At 41.7% G+C, this 18,423-nt stretch overlaps 1 protein-coding gene across 1 annotated transcript in view; it reads left to right on the top strand.

Annotated features, from left to right (window-relative positions):
• The first annotated feature begins 3,027 nt into the window (after nt 1-3,027).
• tbc1d13 (TBC1 domain family, member 13) overlaps nt 3,028-18,423 on the top strand; it is a 64,482-nt gene continuing 49,086 nt past the window's right edge. Inside the window, exon 1 of the mRNA XM_039764312.1 lies at nt 3,028-3,091. Coding sequence (XP_039620246.1) covers nt 3,069-3,091 — 23 coding nt within the window. The 5' untranslated portion in view covers nt 3,028-3,068. The remainder of the gene's footprint in view (nt 3,092-18,423) is intronic.

The following is an 18,423-nucleotide window of genomic DNA, read 5'->3' as shown; positions in this document are numbered from 1 at the left end:
TTACACTTATTTTCCTACAACGATATCTCTCTATTATATAAAAGAATCCAGGGACGAGACAAGACTTTTTTCAAGAGATTTTTTCAAGTCCCGCAAGACGAGACTTTGGCCATGAGATTTTTTTCAAGTCCCGCCCTCCTCTCGATATTCCCTCACGCCCGCGGCCCTCTCACCTCTCAATGTTGTGAATGCTTTTATCAGACACAGTTCCTGCGCTCTCAGCTCTTATACATTTTTGTTTTCCTCACTTTAAGTTCCCAATAACAGAAGACTTATTATGTCCAAATCTTATTGATGAATTTCATCCTGAAGGGTTATCAACAGAAGAAATGAGTACACGGGCAATCCTAGCACCGAGAAACGATGAAGTCGAATTAACGCCAAAATTGTCGATCGGTTACACGGCAGATTGGTTAAATGCATATTAATAGACTCTGCTGAAACAGTTGGTGGTGATGGTGCGGAAGATGAAAACATCAACTTACATTATCACGAAGAATATCTACAACCGTTAACACCATCCGGTCTTCCACCGCACTAATTAGATAGATAGATAGATAGATAGATACTTTATTAATCCCTTACTGTTGAAAGAAGGATGTATCCAAGAAAGGTAATGTAGTACATCTTCAGGGGATAACATGAGACAACAAAGCAGATCTTGACATGCCATTCATATGAAAACATTAACAGTTTCTCGTTAGACTAGCTTGCAAAGACAATTAACAAATCTCAGAGCCAAACATTTGAAAAAGTTGTTTTATTTATTAGAGAAAAAGAAACAAAATTGACTAACGGGCAGTTATATGTTGTGTTGTCACGATGAAAGTCCAAACGCAGAATCAAAATTCTATGCGATATTGAAAAAATTGAATTAAAAAAATTGCTTTTACTGAAGTTTAACAGTAAAAGTGTAAGTTTAAAAAGTATTTGCGTTTTAATGTTAAAGACAAACAGAACAAAATCGTATTATGAAACAAATAACTTTAGCCAGACATGAAACATAATTTTCTGTCAATTTATTAGGTTTTACTATTTTTTACTTTGGTTAATTACTCGCTGTAATGTAAAATATTTAGTTCTATTATGCCTATGTAGCAATTCCCATGAAAATAACAATCTGTTTAAATTGTACATCCGCTTCCCCATAGGCAAGCGGCAGATCCGTGAAGTGGCTAGCACGTAGTGCCCGCCTGGGGGTTGGTGAGCGAAGTGAGCAGGGGGCAAAGCCCTCTAGTGCTATAAAAAGAAAGAAGGAATAATTTCCCCAAAAGCATGCATTGTGGTCAGTCATTGGAGAATTGTTGATCATTACAAATGGTGTTAGCAGTGGGATGCTCAGATCCATCTTTTGGCAAGTTTTCAGCTGATTGCTGTGAATGTGCAGTGAGACTCCTGCAATTCTGCAATTCACCCAGCACTCTCTGTGCAATAAATGCTATGTTTAATGGTAAGTCAACCTGGGAAATGTTTTTTTGCTCAGTTTGAAATTGTGGGAAAAAATAATAACTGGACAGTGAAGGAGAAGGGTGCTTTCTTGCTAACATCTTTGAGAGGAGAGACAGGAGACGTGCTTCTCTTACAACATCAATGTGATTACATGAGTCTGTGTCAGGAGCTCAAACTACAATGTGGAGCTGTTGTACGAATGCAATTTAGAGGGAAAAGGTGTCTAGAGGAGAAGGTTTGTGCACATACGCAGGAGAATTAGGCAAAATGGGCAGAATCGCACATCTTGATGCTAAAGCTACAATCTCCTGACACCCTACAGCAAGTATTACTATGTGCTATGGAAATTATAATTGTGTTATTAACAGCTACTGAGTAAAATAATGTTCATTTGGAATGAATGTGTTTTTTGGGGCAGTACAAAAGGGTTAATGTTCCTCCACTATTGGGAAGCGGAAAGACCTTAGGTGGTGGGAAAGAGGCAAAGAGTCTGTCCTGCTGGGAGCTATGCTGCTCTGTGTTCAGTGCGACCTTATTAGTTGTGCTACAAAATAAAGAAGGAATTCCTTTCTCGAACACATGACTGGGGAGTCCCAAAGCACAAGCCCGGAAAGCACATCCAAAAAACACCCAATAGACAGAGAAATCCCGTCAAAAACCCAGACTAGATACACAAAGGGCCAAGCTGAATCTTCATAAAAGGTTCATTCTCACTATGAAACTCCATAGACCATGAAGATGCAAAAAGGAGTTTCCTAAAAGGCAATCCAAAGTGAACAAGTCCCAATACACAGTGCAAGGCAAAGTCAAAAAAAGAGAACAAAATGGTGAGAAATCCACACAAAAATCACAAAGCACAGTAGAACACAGGAAAACTCATCAGCTCCCTAAAGCATGCAAAATGAACACCTGGGACCTCTTAAAGACCTTCTGGATTTTTAGGGCGCATGGCAGTTAGTGAGGGTGATTGGCAGGTGGCCCCACCTCTGGGTCTCCTTATATACATCGACAAAACCTAAAATACAGAATGATGCACATAATCAACATAAATGATGGATAGAATCAACAAAAAAGAGAAATTATAACCCCTGGGATATACCAGTGGTCAGAAACGTGCAAATTCGTGGACATTACAATAAGTTACACAGTGTGAAACTTAACCCCATAAAGTCCAAACATCTTTAGGTTTCTGTGAAGTTTACATTATAACAATACATGTTCGACTGTTCCAATTCATAATCATGTTACATACTAAGAATAATAAATGGGTAAGCACTGTGTGTGCTGTAAATTGAGATGCATTCTCTCTTATGCCCCCACCCGCCCCAACAGTATTTTGCATTTTATAAAGATGCCCCCTTTATAACGTTGATCCCACATCTCTTGCCATGGTTTTGTCTAATCTTTGACTTCAGTAACCCTCCTGCTTCTCCTATCCCGACTGGGAAGTTATAATCCAGCAGTCTGCTTCGGCTACTCGGCAGGGCTTGTCACCTGGAAATGCCCCCCTCCAGAAGTCGTTAAGCCGCGGGCGTATCTTTTCAGTTCCGTTATGTGTTTCCTCGCCGGACTGTTTTTGTTCGGAGACAGGGTTCCGGCTACCTCACGAGGAAGTCAACATGTCGAGCTCATACCGGAGCAGGTGAGTTGAATTTGGGCCTCGGGTGCGGAATGCAGGTCTTGCGACAGGCCAAGCGGAGAGAGGTGTGTGCAAGAGGAGGTTGTCGCGGTCGCCTAAGCATTGTCAAGGCAACGCGTGGAGCCCTAAAGGAGCAGTTTAGCGGAGGCGGAATGCAGCGCTTTTCGGTCGGGGCTTCCCCATTGAATGTCGCTTCGCCCGCCCGCCTCTCGTGACTTCGCTTTTGTCATGTGCGGGGTTTTGCAGACTGGCCTGTGCCATCTGGTGGAAAGAAAGGCACGTGCGGCGGTCTGGGCAAGGCAAGAGCAGTTAGTCGCCGAGAATGCAGTGTGGCCTAAGAGATATTTGGTTGAATGTATAAAAATTTGAAAAGGGTCTCATATTGGGATTATTGCATGCCAGGGTGTGGGTGGGTGGCAGGCATGCGTTTGGTTTCGTTGGTTCAGCGGGACATGTGGCTTACTAGTCAGACCCTCTCTTGCTGTTAGTCCACGAAGACTTATAGGTATCAGTTTTGTGTTTTGCATGGCGTGGTGTAAGTAAAGCTGCAATGATCATAAAGTAAAGAGAAGTAGTACTGTAGTTTGAAATGCGCACCATTGGAAAAACTGGCACTTGTCAAAAACGATCAGACACTCAGTCCGCCAATTAATTAACCGTGCGTCTCGTTACAAGGAGCTGTACTAAATAACAATGATTTACAGTGCTTTGTCAACATGGCAAACTACTGTATATAAGTAGAATTAAGTTACAATCGTAGCTACTCAGTCGGGGATCTGTGACGTGATGTGGTGCCCCTGCCTTGAGCTCCTTGGATGAACGCCAATCCTCTGCCAGGTGTTAGAGTACGGGTGTCGAACTCCGGTCCTGTCGTGGAGGGCCGCAGTGGTTGCAGGTTTTCATTCTAACCGTCTTCTTAATTAGTGACCAGTTTTTGCTGCTGATTAACTTCTTTTGCCTTCGTTTTAATTAACTTGACTGACTTGGGCCCCTTAGTTGTTTCTTTTTCCTTAAATATAAGCCAAAGAATAATGAAACACAAAACAAGCTGCCACCTGTACCCATCTACACACTATCTGAAAATAAAGAAAGGTGAAGGTCTCAGTAAGGTTGATTTCTCATGTCACCAAAACATTTTCATGGTGCTCTTAGGAAGGAAAAAAAAAACAGAAAACCAACAATTTTGGAAATGTTTGCTGTGGTAGAATGAGCGCAGCCACAAGCCATGGAATTAAATAACGGATTTAATTATGAGCAAGAACCAGCTTCTGATTAAGAAGGTGGTTGGAGCTGGAAACCCTAATTTAGGTGGTCATCTGTTGCCGCATTTCACGTCTAATTTTGATTTGACACTCATTACAGAAAAAAAGCAATTCAGAGGGCTGAACCCTTAAAAACCGGACTAAGGGTGTAACAGAACAAGATGCAGAGGATGGAAAGATATTTAAGAAGATGATCCTCTGTGGCAAACACTAATAGGAACAGCCAAAAGAAGAAGAAAAAGAAAATGAAGGGAATAGAAGTTAATTAGCAATAAAAGCTTGTCAGTGATTAGGAAAAGGGGTAGGATGAAAACCTGCAGTCACTGCGGCCCACCAGGCCCAGAGTTTGACACCCCTGTAGTAGAGTGACTGAAAGAACTATATGTGTCCCCAGGGAGAAGTGTGGAGTTTTACAGCATGTCTTTCAACACATAAACATATAGATAAATAAAAATATACACACTCACTATGCCCTGAATGCACACCAAAATTACTAAAAAGGCAAAAAGAAGAGAAAACATCTGACTTGACAGCCCCTGTCTCAGTGAGGCGCTATATAGATGTATTGCCTGTTGGTATAAAGAAGCCCTGTCGCATTTCTTTCTGGCTGAAAGTCCTCAGCATTGGTGTATCACCGAGAGGGTGTGCAGCATTGTTCATAATGGCACTCAGTTTTGTTTTCATTCTCTCCTTTGCCATCTATCTCTATCTCTCTTGTTGATTCGGTGAGCCTCTCTTGAAGTTATGTTACTAGCCTAGCACACCATAGCATAGAAATGTGCACTGGCCATCAGAGTTGTAAAGGATGTCACTGCACACATTAAAGAAATACAGTGTCCTAGTGAACAGGAGCCTACTCTGCCCCTTCTTCTGTGGTTCCCCCAGTATTACAAAACCAATCGAGCCTGTCACTGATGTGGACCCTCAAGCACTCATGGGAGTGCACCACCTCACCATCCACTCTCTGAGTAGTGACTGGACATGAAGGCTGTTTGGTGTAAAGAAAGTCAATAAGCACTTCCTCGGTTTTGCTGATGTTTAGTTGCAGACAATTCTCAAAGTTCTCCTCCACCTGACTTCTCTCCTTTGTATCCGTTCACCCTGTAAGTGCAGACTCATCCTATGAGAATTTCTGCAAGTGACAGGACGAAGAGAGAAGGAGGCAGGACGGTTCCTTGTGGTGCGTCTGTGTTGCTCACGTCTGTATCAGAATCATTAGACCAGTGGCTTTCAAACTCAGCCCTGTGGCTGCAGGTCTGTGATAATAATTACTCTCTATGTGATTAGCGGGTCTTATTCTTGTCAGCAGTCATACCACCTGCACTTCAGAGGTGGTCATCCTCATGTAGCTAAGCGTGTTCGGGCCCAGCCAGTACTTGGATGGGAGACCATCTAGGAGATACTTGGTTTGCTGCTGGAAGAGGTGCTGGTGAGGACAACAGGGTGTGATCTGAATGTAGACGCCAATGCCACAGTACGGTGACGTGGACGCGGTGCTGTGAAAATGGTGGAATCCTGTGGATGAGATGCAAAACTGAGGTCCTGATTCTCTGTAGTCATAAAAGATCTCCTTCGTAAAGAGTAAGGGGTGTCCCGATGTTCGGGCTAAATTGGCCACCATGGCCTAGTCATGGTGGCTCCCAATCATCCCCTGTGTCTAATTGTCTCTCTTTCTCACCTCTTCACCACCTAATCGCTAATGTGTGGTGAGTGTACTGGCACAAAAATGGCTGCCGTTGCCCCTTCCAGGTGGGTGTTGCACATTAGTGGTGGTTGAGGTGGCTCCCCACTCGCTATGTCGAGCACTATTGAGTAGTGAGAAAAGCGTTATATAAATGTAAAGCATTATTATTCAGAAAAGCACAGTGGTATGATTTTTATACGTATAAGACATTTAGCAATACTTCTGTTTTGTGTGTACCTCTCTTGATGTTTTTGTGTTATTTTGCTCCTTTTCTGTGCAGTTTATCCCCTTTATCCTATCCTGTATCCTAATAATGACATATAAAAGCAGGTAGAGAGGACACTGAATGATGAATGGCCGCAAATACTTCAGTGTCAGACCCACTAATTAGTAAATAATGAATTATATAACCGGATGACATGGAGAAGCAGAACAAAACCCAGCATTATCCCCATGAATTGTGAATTTCCCCTTGGGATTAATAAAGTATCTATCTATCTATCTATCTATCTATCTATCTATCTATCTATCTATCTATCTATCTATCATATAGTGCCTTTCACATATCTATCTATCTATCTATCTATCTATCTATCTATCTATCTATCTATCTATCTATCTATCTATCTATCTATCTATCTATCTATCTATCTATCTATTATATAGTGCCTTTCACATATCTATCTATCTATCTATCTATCTATCTATCTATCTATCTATCTATCTATCTATCTATCTATCTATCTATCTATCATATAGTGCCTTTCACATATATCTAGCGATCGATTGATCTATGTAACTGCTTAGAACGTATTTCTGTTGTTATTTTAATGTGAACTTTCCCTACTTACAAGTAAAACATTTACCGTGTAACAGTGGTGGCAGCACCCAATCTTGCATATCGTGCGTCTCTGGAGTGTTGTCGTGTTATTTGTCTGTATTTAACCAAAACTGGTAACCACGGTGTCCCACGTAGCTTTGCTAAGTACTGTACATAAGATGGCATTTACACAACGTCCAGATCACGTGATGTCCTATTTCACAAAACGTTTTGGGGACGTTAAGCAGTGCACACCTGCCTGTACATAGATTAGCAAAGCCTCACAAACAGACAGAAGGGCAAGAGCAAGAGCCACACAACGCTAACCACGACTTGTACTCTGAAGCTTTACTGTAGGACAGCAGCATCAGAAGATCTCACAGCTTTATAATATCAGGACTCATTTGGATGAAAACCAAAATGAATCCTTGAATTGGGCATTTGTGGCCATTCAGCAGCTATGCTGTCAGTTTTAAGGGCAAGCAGGGCTGCACTGGAGTGATCCCTGAAGTGTGGTCCCCAAGTGTAAGTCAAGTGGGCCGCAAGCTTAGAGTCATCACGGCAAAGTGACTTATAAACTGCTCGGGTATGCCAATCTGTTAGGTACGCATTCATTTGTAACAGTTTAAAGCTACTAGCTGTATTTAGACAGATGACAAATGGTTCTACGTCTACTGCCACAAAGCAGACGTTAACAGGTTTTGCTTCAGTCCCATGCCTTCCTGCTCCACTCCTGTTTGCTTGAAGTGGTCGCCCCTGTCCTTCTCTCTTTCTCCGTCTTATACACAACACTTCTTCATCCTCAGTCACTCCCTGGTCCAGCAGGCCTCTCTTCTAAACTCGCGTCTCCTCACGGTTGTCCTTTAACTCCATGCCATCGGTGACACCTGCTGTTTATAGTTCTTCATGACTTAAGGGGTTATTATGAATCACTGGCTGAAATCTGGGACTTTGAAATGGAAATCCAGCAGCGTTAGATTTGAATCTTAGTATTTTTCACACAAATGCATTGTTTAAAAATAAATTTGCAAAATGTAATGCAGAATGTTGCTAACAGGTAACTCTAATACCCAAGTGGTCCATTGTTTGGTTTGACTTTAGCAAAGTAGTCCTCGGTCCAAAACGCTGAGTACCACTGGCCTAAGCCAGGATTCAATCTGCACATCTGAACTTCTGAAAAGAGGTCATTCTAACCCTCACCTTCAGCAAGACTGCATTAAGAGGGTCTGGAAATGACGCATTGAGATGTTGGCAACTCTAAAGGTAGAAGAAAATGAGGACATTGCTACCGTTGTATTTTATAGTTAACCGATTAAACAAAACTGAGAAGGCTGATTGAAGTTCTAGTGGTTAAAGGTTTGCACAGAGAAAGAGGAAGGGGGAAGGTTGAGTCAGTTTTGTCACAGAGCACAAGGCACAGTACAGAAAACACTTGGCTGTCAGTGGTCTGCAAATAAGGGTGGCTGGGGGGCCAGAGTAGGGCGCAAAATACAAGAGGTTGGGGGGTGGTCAGGCACACACTCCCCTAAACTGTTCATTTGTGGGACTTTAGGTGGTCTCTGTTGCTACTACTATTATAAATCAAATAGTCAATTTGAAATATTTCGATCTATTACAAATCTAAGTGTATTTTTGTCACAAGGTTTCATTTTTGGTGTACTCTCCATTTCTGCTTTATAATACTAATACAGTAACGGCTCTATCACAAACTGTTTTGTTTTTTTCTTGTAGATTTTCGTGTGATGAAAATCTTAACTTGCAACATACAGTAGTCTTATTGAGTGTTTTGGTTCTACTGAAAGCACAAATTCACCCGTAACATTCATCATTGTCTTTATGACTGTCAAGCAACTGTAATGTTGAGGAGAAAATGGCTAACCTTGTTTGCTAAATTTTGTTTTGCTAAACAACCTCAGTGGGGGACTTGTCCAGCATTGTTAACCAGGGCATTGGAGCCAATCCACAAAATGTTCTACTTGGACTTCTCAGTTTAGGGTACCTATTAGGGTACCTTTGACTCCTCATTTCAGAAAACCACTTAATCTGACCCCTTAATTTAGGGTACCTTCAGCTCCTCGGTTTGTAATTAGACTGAATAAAGTATCTATCATATAGTGCCTTTCATATCTATCTATATATCTATCATATAGTGCCTTTCACATATCTATCTGTCTATCATATGGTGCTTTTCATATCTATCTATCTATCATATAGTGCCTTTCACATATTTATCTATCTATCTATCTATCTATCTATCTATCTATCTATCTATCTATCTATCTATCTATCTATCTATCTATCTATCTATCTATTGTGACAGATAGGGGGCGCTATCACTCCCTTGAACCCCTGTCCAAGACTCCAGACACCAGATAAAAGTCCAATAATTGACTTTATTCTCACAGTAGAGTGCACAAAGCACCCTCTCCTCCACAATACTCATTAAACAAACCAATAATCACAATAATAAACTCTCCACCACTCCCAGACATGTTGCCGTCCTACCACCCAGCTCAGCTCCCCGTCTGGGAGCTCCCACAATCTTTTTATTGCCCCTGACCTGGAAAAATCCTTTTCTTCACCTCGGAAGCACGTCATTCCCCTTGTCCATGTGACTTGGACTTGCTTCCGGGGCGTAGGGTAAATAAACACTGTTCCTCCCTGCAGCGTCTCATAGAGTCTCCCATGGCATCCAGCCGGGCTGTGAATAAAAACTGCAATGTCCATGATGCCCTGCTGGTCTTCAGGGAACCTCCATACTGCAGGGAGGGCTCCACCTGGCGGCTTGGGGATATTGGCCGGGATAAATGGCCAGCCATACACCTACCTTCCTTCCTTCCTTCCTTCCTTCTTTATCTTGACAGTACAGAAGACACTTCCTCACTGCCATTGTGAATCATAACACTTCCTTCATTTTCAGTTAAAGGCTGTACTGATGCTGTTTTTACAGGAACTGAGTAATATTAAACATAAGATAAAACTTACAAAATTAATTTTAAAAGGCTATATAAAAAAGTTTATTCAAATTAGTATATGTGAAATTAGAAATTTTAATACATTATATTACAATTTACATTAAGTTGGAGTCAGTATGAATTTACCAACCCAGTAATTGCATTCCGACTCCACAGCCCTGCTGTTAACGTTACTATCGAGAGTGTTGTTAGGGGCTGCCCAGTCCTGACTTGAAGAGCTAATGACTTGCCAGCTGATCCTGCCCAACAGAATATACCTACCAACAGCATCATATTTGAAATGCTAGTGTTACCCCCGTCTGCACCGATCTGCTGACATGCAGTTTATCACAAGGCAGCACTGGGCAGAGGATGTAAGGCTCGTAATTTTTTGCTGTTTGAGTGTAAAGAGATTTCTGTAAAGAATGGTCATTTAACCAAGGAAATAGCCATGCTTAGAAAATGTTGCAGAAGAAAAATCTATAAGGTCCGTAGCAATAACTTACAAATTGTGAAGGTTACAGGGTAATGATTCTCACATGCGCATATCCATTTAAAACACCATAAATGTCTGCTTTTCACCCATTGACGGAGGAATAGTTGTGAGTCCCCTTGACCCAGTCTGGAAATAAAGCTGAGTTTAGAACTGGGCAAACTGAGTAAAATAAAAAGTGTGTCTAGAACATGGGTGAGCAAACTAAATAAAAAGTGTGTCTAAAAGACAAACTACAGACTGTGGGTTACATCCAGTCCATGGCATGGGTGCGAGCGGCCACTGGGATACTCATAGAATTATTTCATGTTCCGGCCCTCATTTGGTGGTCTTGACAAAATGATGCTATAGTTGGTTTGTGTAAGCGTAGTGAGTTGCCATGCAGTGTTACCCAAAAAATAATGAGATAAGGTTTTCAGTCCAAGTATGGAGAGTCCGTGGTGCAGCCATACTGATGATAACTTGTGTATGATTTAAAATGATCTCTTACCTTGCATGTGTGTTTTTAAAGATTTGCGTGTGGTGATTTCATCAACATCTTCCCTGAAGGTGAAAGTGTGGGTCTGTGCACACATCAGTAGTAAAAGCACTGTTTACAAATATGAAAAAGAAGGACGTTAGAAGGAGAAAGGTTCTCTGATAGCGCACTGACCACAATGGACTCTTCCTGCACTTCAGCCTGTGTATGTGGTCAAACATGGCATGATGTGCACGTACCGGCAGCGACATCCCATCCGTCCTTCGGGCCTTTTGTGCATTTTTCAATTGTTTTATTGCTGGTTTTGAAGAAGAGGATAGTTGCCACTGTGAGGTGAGCTCATTTCACTGTAGGAACAGTGCTGTTAATTTCTCTTATTTTCAGTTTTACAAACTTAACAATAATTTGAGTTAGTGGCAACAGGCAAAATCTGTTCATTTTCATAATTCTCCATCCAAAATTTTTTTTTAATATATTACTTACCTCATGTAGTTTGTGTTGGGGGCCCAAGAAAAAAATTAAATCTTCTGTTCTCATGGAGAAAGTGATAAATCAAGATTATAAATAAAGCCAATAGTGACCGTGGCTACAACGTCCACAGATATTCTTACGTAACTCGTGTTGCATAATCCACTGTCAGTTATCCATTCATATGCTTAAAGCACATGAATTTTTGCCAAAATATTTTTAATACCTACTTCTGGAAAGCTTGATGTAAAAGATAAACTGGCAAAGCACATTCCCATCATACTGTGGGTTTGAGCAGAACTGTTTTACCAGATAGAAATCTTTTTAATGGGTATGTTTCCATACGTAGAAACCCGGTTTCAAAAAGGCATATGGCGCTAAGCTCAGCAGCACAGCCTCAGGAGACGCAGGCCCCACACTTGTTTTCAGATTCCCAGCAGCCATTGATGATGTTAAAGTCTCAGCCTCAGGATCTCCTGCCAAGTGTGACCCAACAATCGTCCTTCTCTCCAAGTCACAGACATCGCTTCACTGAACCATGGCAGACAACAAAAATGAGCAAATGTCCTTGCTCAGCTCTTCGCACTCTTTAAAAAGTTATGGGATGGTAATTAATTAGTTATCTCAGTTTCCACACCTGCTTTCAGATAATTTGGATTTCTTATTTATTAAACGTTTTTTTTTTTTTTTTTTTTTTTTGTTACCGGACAGCCCTGTGTTTTGATGTGATTTTGAAACACCGACCAGAAGGAAGAAAAGGAATCAAAACACAGTTGAGGCCAATGAATACAACTAAGCCTGTTTGCTTTCGGCCTTTAGAGAGTACAACAGATGAAAGAGCACTCCTTTGGTGCGGTATGGGCTAGTTAGCTCCAGGAATTCTAACTATTTCAAACCGCCCAGATGGCAAAGGGACCAAGCCATGGGGCTACAGCTGGACTGCATTAATAAAGAGTGTGAAATGCAACCTCACTAGTCCTGACTTCCTTTCTGCAGTAATATCCCATTAATGTTTAGAATTATTTATGTTCATTGCTCATTCAACTTTTTATGTGCCTAAATAATCTGTTGCGGTTTACTTCAGAGATGTTTCCACACAGCTATTCCAGCCACTTTAATTATTGTAACTGTTTAGCTTTAATTGAGCAACTTCACGGTTTTCATGGAATCTCATCTAAGGTCTGAACAGCTGCCTGGCCAGCTCAGAGTAGTACTAATGGCAGCCAACATCAGATAATTGACAAACATAATGGCAACTACTGATGCCTCCAGATACATTGTGTAAATTCTTTTTTAGGTTTTTACATTTTAATTTCTAGGTACCTTGGTGGCACAGAGCTTAGTGCTGCCGCCTTATGCACCCAGTGTCCAGAGTTTTGAAACTCATGCCAAGTCGCCATCTGTGTTCACTTAGGTTTTCTGCAGGTAATCTGTTTTTTTGTCTTACATCCCACAGATATTTTAATTGTTCATTCGTAATTGACTTCATGTGCACAGACCCTGTGATGGACTGGGGTGGACCATTTAGAAAAAATGACATTTCTAAATGGTGTGACCAAAATCTAAGCAAATCCCGTCAAATGAAAGTCTGCAGTGTTCACTTTAATCATGTCAGATTGTTTGATTTGTAATTTTAACCCGGGGAGCCAAGGAGCAAGTCAAGGAAAATGTCTCTTTATCCCAAACACTATGGACGACACTGTATATATTGTGAATATATATATATATATATATATATATACATACACACACACACATACACTAGGTATAGAAAAGAATCCCCCCTTTGAAATATTCCCATTTGTTTTGCTTTACAGCCTTAAATGAAAATGCACACAAAAAATATTTCTTCCCAGCTTTACTTACTCAATGCAACCTCTAACATCCAAGTGAAAGATATCACAGCTACAGTTGAGAAAAATGATAATAAAATCAAAAACAAGTCCTACTGAGATCAATAAAGGATCATTTCCCCACGTCAATAGTTTGTTGAACCACCTTTTGCTTTAATGACAGCCATGAGTCTGTTGGGAATCTTCTCAATCAGCTTTGCACACCTAGATTGAGTAATATTTGCCCCCCACTCTTCTTTACAGTTTAACTGTTCAAGTTCGGTCAAGTTGGATGGTGAGCATTGGTGGTCTGCTATCTTCAAATCTTTCCACAGATTTTCAGTGTGATTTAGGTCTGGGCTCTGACTGGCCACATGAGGACATTCACTTGTTTCTCTTTCAGCCACTGTGTGGTCCATTTTGCCCTGTGCTTCGTGTCGTTGTCGTGTTGAAAGGTGAACATTCTGCCCATCTTCAATTTTCTGGCAGAGGGTAGCAGGTTTTCCTCAAGAATTTGACAGTATTTTGCCCCCATCCATTTTTCCTTCTACCCTAACGAGCCCCAGGCCCCCCACAACAGGATGCTGCCCCCTCCATGCTTTACTGTAGGTATGGTGTGTTGTGGATGGTGAGCTGCATTGGTGTACCGTTTGGTATTAAGGGCAAATAGTTCAATTTTTTTCTCATCTGACCATAGGACCTTTTTCCACGGCATCAGAATCTTTAAGGTGCATTCTGGCAAAGCTAAAACAAGCCTTAATGTGGCCTTTCTTCAGAAGTGACTTTTTCCTTACAAGCTACCATTGTGGGGTGCTTGTGAAATTGTTGTCGCATGCACACAATGTCCACTCTTTGCCATCAAATCCAGTAACTCCTTCATAGTGGCCATTTGCCTCTTGGTAGCCTCTCTTACCAGTTTCCTCCTTGCTCTTCCATCCAGTTTGGAGAAACGGCCGGATCCAAGGAGGGTCCTAGTAATACCAAACACTTGCCACTTCTTTATTATGGACTTTACTGAGATCCTTGGGATTGATAAAGCCTTTGAGATTTTTCTGTATCCATCTCCTGCCTTACGTCTGTCCACAACTGTATCCCTGAGATCTTTTGAAAGTGGCTTGCCACTCATAGTCAGTTGTGTGCTGTCAGTTGCACTACCAAGCAAGGGAATGAATGGACCAGGAAGAGCTTCACTAATCACACTCATTACAATTGGTTTTCATCCAGGATGTCTCTGTACATTACTGCAGTCATCTTTCCCTTTATCCTGACTAGCCTCCCAGTTCCTGCCGCTGAAAAACATCCCCACAGCGTGATGCTGCCACCACCATGCTTCACTGTAGGGATGGTATTGGCCTGGTGATGAGCAGTGCCTGATTTCCTCCAAACGTTCACACCAAAGAGTTCAATCTTTGTCTCATCAGACCAGAGAATTTTGTTTCTCATGGTCTGAGAGTCCTTCAGGTGCCTTTTGGCAAACTCCAGGCGGGCTGCCATGTGCCTTTTACTAAGGAGTGGCTTCCATCTGACCACTGTACCATACAGGCCTGCTTGCTGCAGGGATGGTTGTCCTTCTGGAAGGTTCTCCTCTCTCCACAGAGGACCTCTGGAGCTCTGACAGAATGACCATCGGGTTCTTGGTCACCTCCCTGACTAAGGCTCTTCTCCCCCAATCACTCAGTTTAGATGGCTGGCCAGTTCTAGGAAGAGTCCTGGTTGTTTCGAACTTCTTCCACTTACGGATGATGGAGGCCACTGTGCTCATTGGGACCTTCAAAGCAGCAGAAATGTTTCTGTAACCTTTCCCAGATTTGTGCCTCGAGACAATCCTGTCTCGGAGGTCTACAGACAGTTCCTTTGTCTTCATGCTTGGTTTGTGCTCTGACATGAACTGTCAACTGTTGGACCTTCTATAGACAGGTGTGTGCCTTTCCAAATCACGTCCAATCAACTGAATTTACCACAGGTGGACTCCAATTGAGCTGCAGAAACATCTCAAGGATGATCGGGGAAACAGGATGAGCTTCATGGCAAAGGCTGTGAATACTTATGTACATGTGCTTTCTCAATTTTTTTTATTTTAAATAAATTAGCAAAAATCTCAAGTAAACCTTTTTCACGTTGTCATTATGGGGTGTTATGTGTAGAATTATGAGGCAAAAAACGAATGTAATCCATTTTGGAATAAGGCTGTAACATAACAAAATGTGGAAAAAGTGATGCGCTGTGAATACTTTCCGGATGCACTGTATGTGTGTATATATTTATATATATATATAAAAGCCAAATACCACTGACTCACTCATCACGAAATCTCCAGAGACCATGAGGACTTGGGACTTGAAATTTGGAATGTAGGTTACCCTTGGCCCATAGGTGCTCACTAAGAAATGGTTTTAATGGTTTTGTAGTCCAAGCGCGTTCTGTTTGTATGTCTGTCCGCTTTATCTCTGTCCACTTTTCATGAGAGAATTACTTAACCCGGATTTAGATCAGGTTGTTTTCTATAATTTGCTTGAACTGTAAAATTTTAAACTTACTTTGCTTCTTGACATCAATGTCTGTCTTACCCCACAAAGATATGGAACCTATCTCTCCCTATATATAAAATCCAACATCTGTCTGTCTGTCGACATATGAGAGAACTACTTAACGGATTTAGATTGGGTTTATTTCTATAATTTGTTTGAACTGTCCGGTTGATTTTGCGACTTCTCTCATCGCACTAAGTATCATAGTTCACTTGCAGTACCGATGTATTTATGCAAATTCAACAGAATGGCTGCAGGCCACAGTGGGTGGGTGGGTGGGGGGGCCTTCCTCATTCACTCGCCAGCCTCTGTTCGAGTTAGTCTACGTCTTGCCACGTGTTGGAGCGCAACTTACATCCGCTTAGCTAGCGATACCAGTTTGTTCAACAGACAATACCATCTACAGATTATTAAGGAGTAACGTTTAACGTTTTTGAGAGAGAGATCACGGCTGCGTGTGTTTTAGAGGGTAGCTGCTGATTGCGGGTAACGCTTTCCTGTCAGAGCTGAACACTATCAGATATAGTGCCAACGTTTATTGATTTTTAAAGTTTATATGTATATTGTATATAGATGTTTCTGTGAAGGAAAAAATAAAAATGCAGTACATTATGAAGAAAAATTCAAACTTAACTGAATTTGTAACTATGATCAGAGATAATAAAGAAATAAAAACTTAAAGCATAAAAAGGCAAAGCTACAATAACCTTGGCAAACAGGCAGTCTTGACCTGAGAATGTTATTTTGTTTAAAGTCTGATTTCTGTTTTTCAGGAGGCCGTATTTTTTACTGAGGCACAGCTCCTGGAGGTCAGAGTAGAAGTGGGCCTTGTGATGCTTGTTTTGGTTTCTTTGATGGCTCATGTAGATTATTATATTGTAGCTGTGTAAGTGTCTGGGATTGCCCTTGTTTACCACTGACCAGTTAATTTTAAATCCTAGCAGGACCTTTGAGCAGTTCCAAAAGTCTGCTTGTTTTTATGAGATGTGTGGAGTGGTGGTGAAGTGGTGGGCAGTTTAACACTAGTTGGCTTATTAACACACACTGGCACACTGCCGTTGTTTCAACGTGTGACCCAAGGTCCCCGTATCCTTCCAGTGCTTCATTTTTGATTACAGTATTTAAAATTTTGGATGAAGGTATTTTGCAAAGTGACTTACAAAATCAGGATTTTTAAAAATTGTTTTTTATGGTAGATTTGCTAATGGTCACATAATGAGGCAGAGGTGGGTATTAAATCCTCCACGTTATGGGCTGAAGTCCAGTTCTGTAGCCTCTATAGTGATTTACAAGGCACATTAGATAAATGTGTTGTTAGATGAAGGATGGATTTGATCATCATGTAAAGGAAAACGTGCAATGACGAGATTCATTTGGATTTGCACAGTGTGAAGGGTGTGCATGGCAATAAAATGTATCGGTCAGGCCAGCACGCAACAAAGATGGAGTGCGTTTATGCGGCGTCTTGCCACATTCAGCTGTCAGTTTTAAAAGTGTTCGCTGATTTGCTTTGCCAAGTTTGAGAGATGCCCCCGGGTATGAAGTTTTTACTGTTGTTTTTCCAGAGGTTGCAAACTCAGCACAAGTGGGACATTAATGCAGGGTGCTAAGTTTAACGCTGCTGCCTCACGTCTCTGGGTTTGCTAATAGCCAAGTTCTTCTTGCCCGTCATCCAAATACTTTCAAAAAGCTGCCAGGTTCTCCATTTCATCCAAGTGCTTCACTAGTTTTTGTCCAGGTTCCTTAGACCTTTAGTGCTAAGAAGCGTTTCATGCGTTGTGTCTTAAAGGAACCATCTCATTATTTTCTACTTTGTGATTGACAATGTAACTGCAGGAATTCCGATTCTGTGTGATCCTCTTTAGTAGTGCCATCTCAGTCTCTGCATGCAGCACATAATTTGGATTTTCCATGTGGGTTCTGTTGAGGGATTTTGATTTCTCCCACATTCACAAGTTGATCACTAACTGATTGCTCTGAATGGGACACTGACGTTGACCTGGGGTCGCATTTAGGACTGGCTTGCAGCTTTCACTTAATGCTGCCTGGATCTGTCCCCTGTAACACTGAAATGGATAACACCTGCTCAGGAAATAAGGTGGTAACACACTAGAACAGTCAAGTCAAGACATATATATACTGCTTCTGCAAAGTATTGATTTCTGAAGTATTACAGTGACAGAATCAACCTTCTCTTGTAACACAGCCCTAAAAGACAGACATTTCATTAGCTCCTGCTTAACTGATGCAAGATTGCCCTGTGGCCTTCTTTACAATTGTCAGTAGCTGTTAAGAGGCAGGCAGTGTTGACAATAATGAAAGAGCCTATGAAAGGAATATGAAGTATTAATGTCTGTTAAAAGTAGGGAGGCACTGATGCACAACTTCCTGTCTCATATTAAACGGGAATACTAATATGAATGAGAGCTTATAGTTTTTAATTCTTAGATAGACTTAGGGGGGCTTTGCTGCCTGCTTGCTTCGCTCGCCAACGCTCACGTATTGGGATGCGGATATACAATTTAAACAGATTTTTATTTTCATTGTAATTGTTACATATGGGGTGGCATGGTGGCGCAGTGGGTAGCGCTGCCCCCTCGCAGTTAGGATACCCAGGTTCGCTTCCCGGGTCCTCCCTGTGTGGAGTTTGCATGTTCTCCCCGTGTCTGCGTGGGTTTCCTCCCACAGTCCAAAGACATGCAGGTTAGGTGCACTGGCGATTCTAAATTGTCCCTAATGTGTGCTTGGTGTGTGTGTGTGTGCCCTGCGGTGGGCTGGCGCCCTGCCCGGGGTTTGTTTCCTGCCTTGTGCCCTGT

The sequence above is a fragment of the Polypterus senegalus genome, chromosome 9 (genome assembly GCF_016835505.1).
Source record: "Polypterus senegalus isolate Bchr_013 chromosome 9, ASM1683550v1, whole genome shotgun sequence".
NCBI lineage: Eukaryota > Metazoa > Chordata > Cladistia > Polypteriformes > Polypteridae > Polypterus > Polypterus senegalus.
Note: the sequence above shows the minus strand (reverse complement) of the source record. Positions and strands in the feature narration are given on the sequence as shown.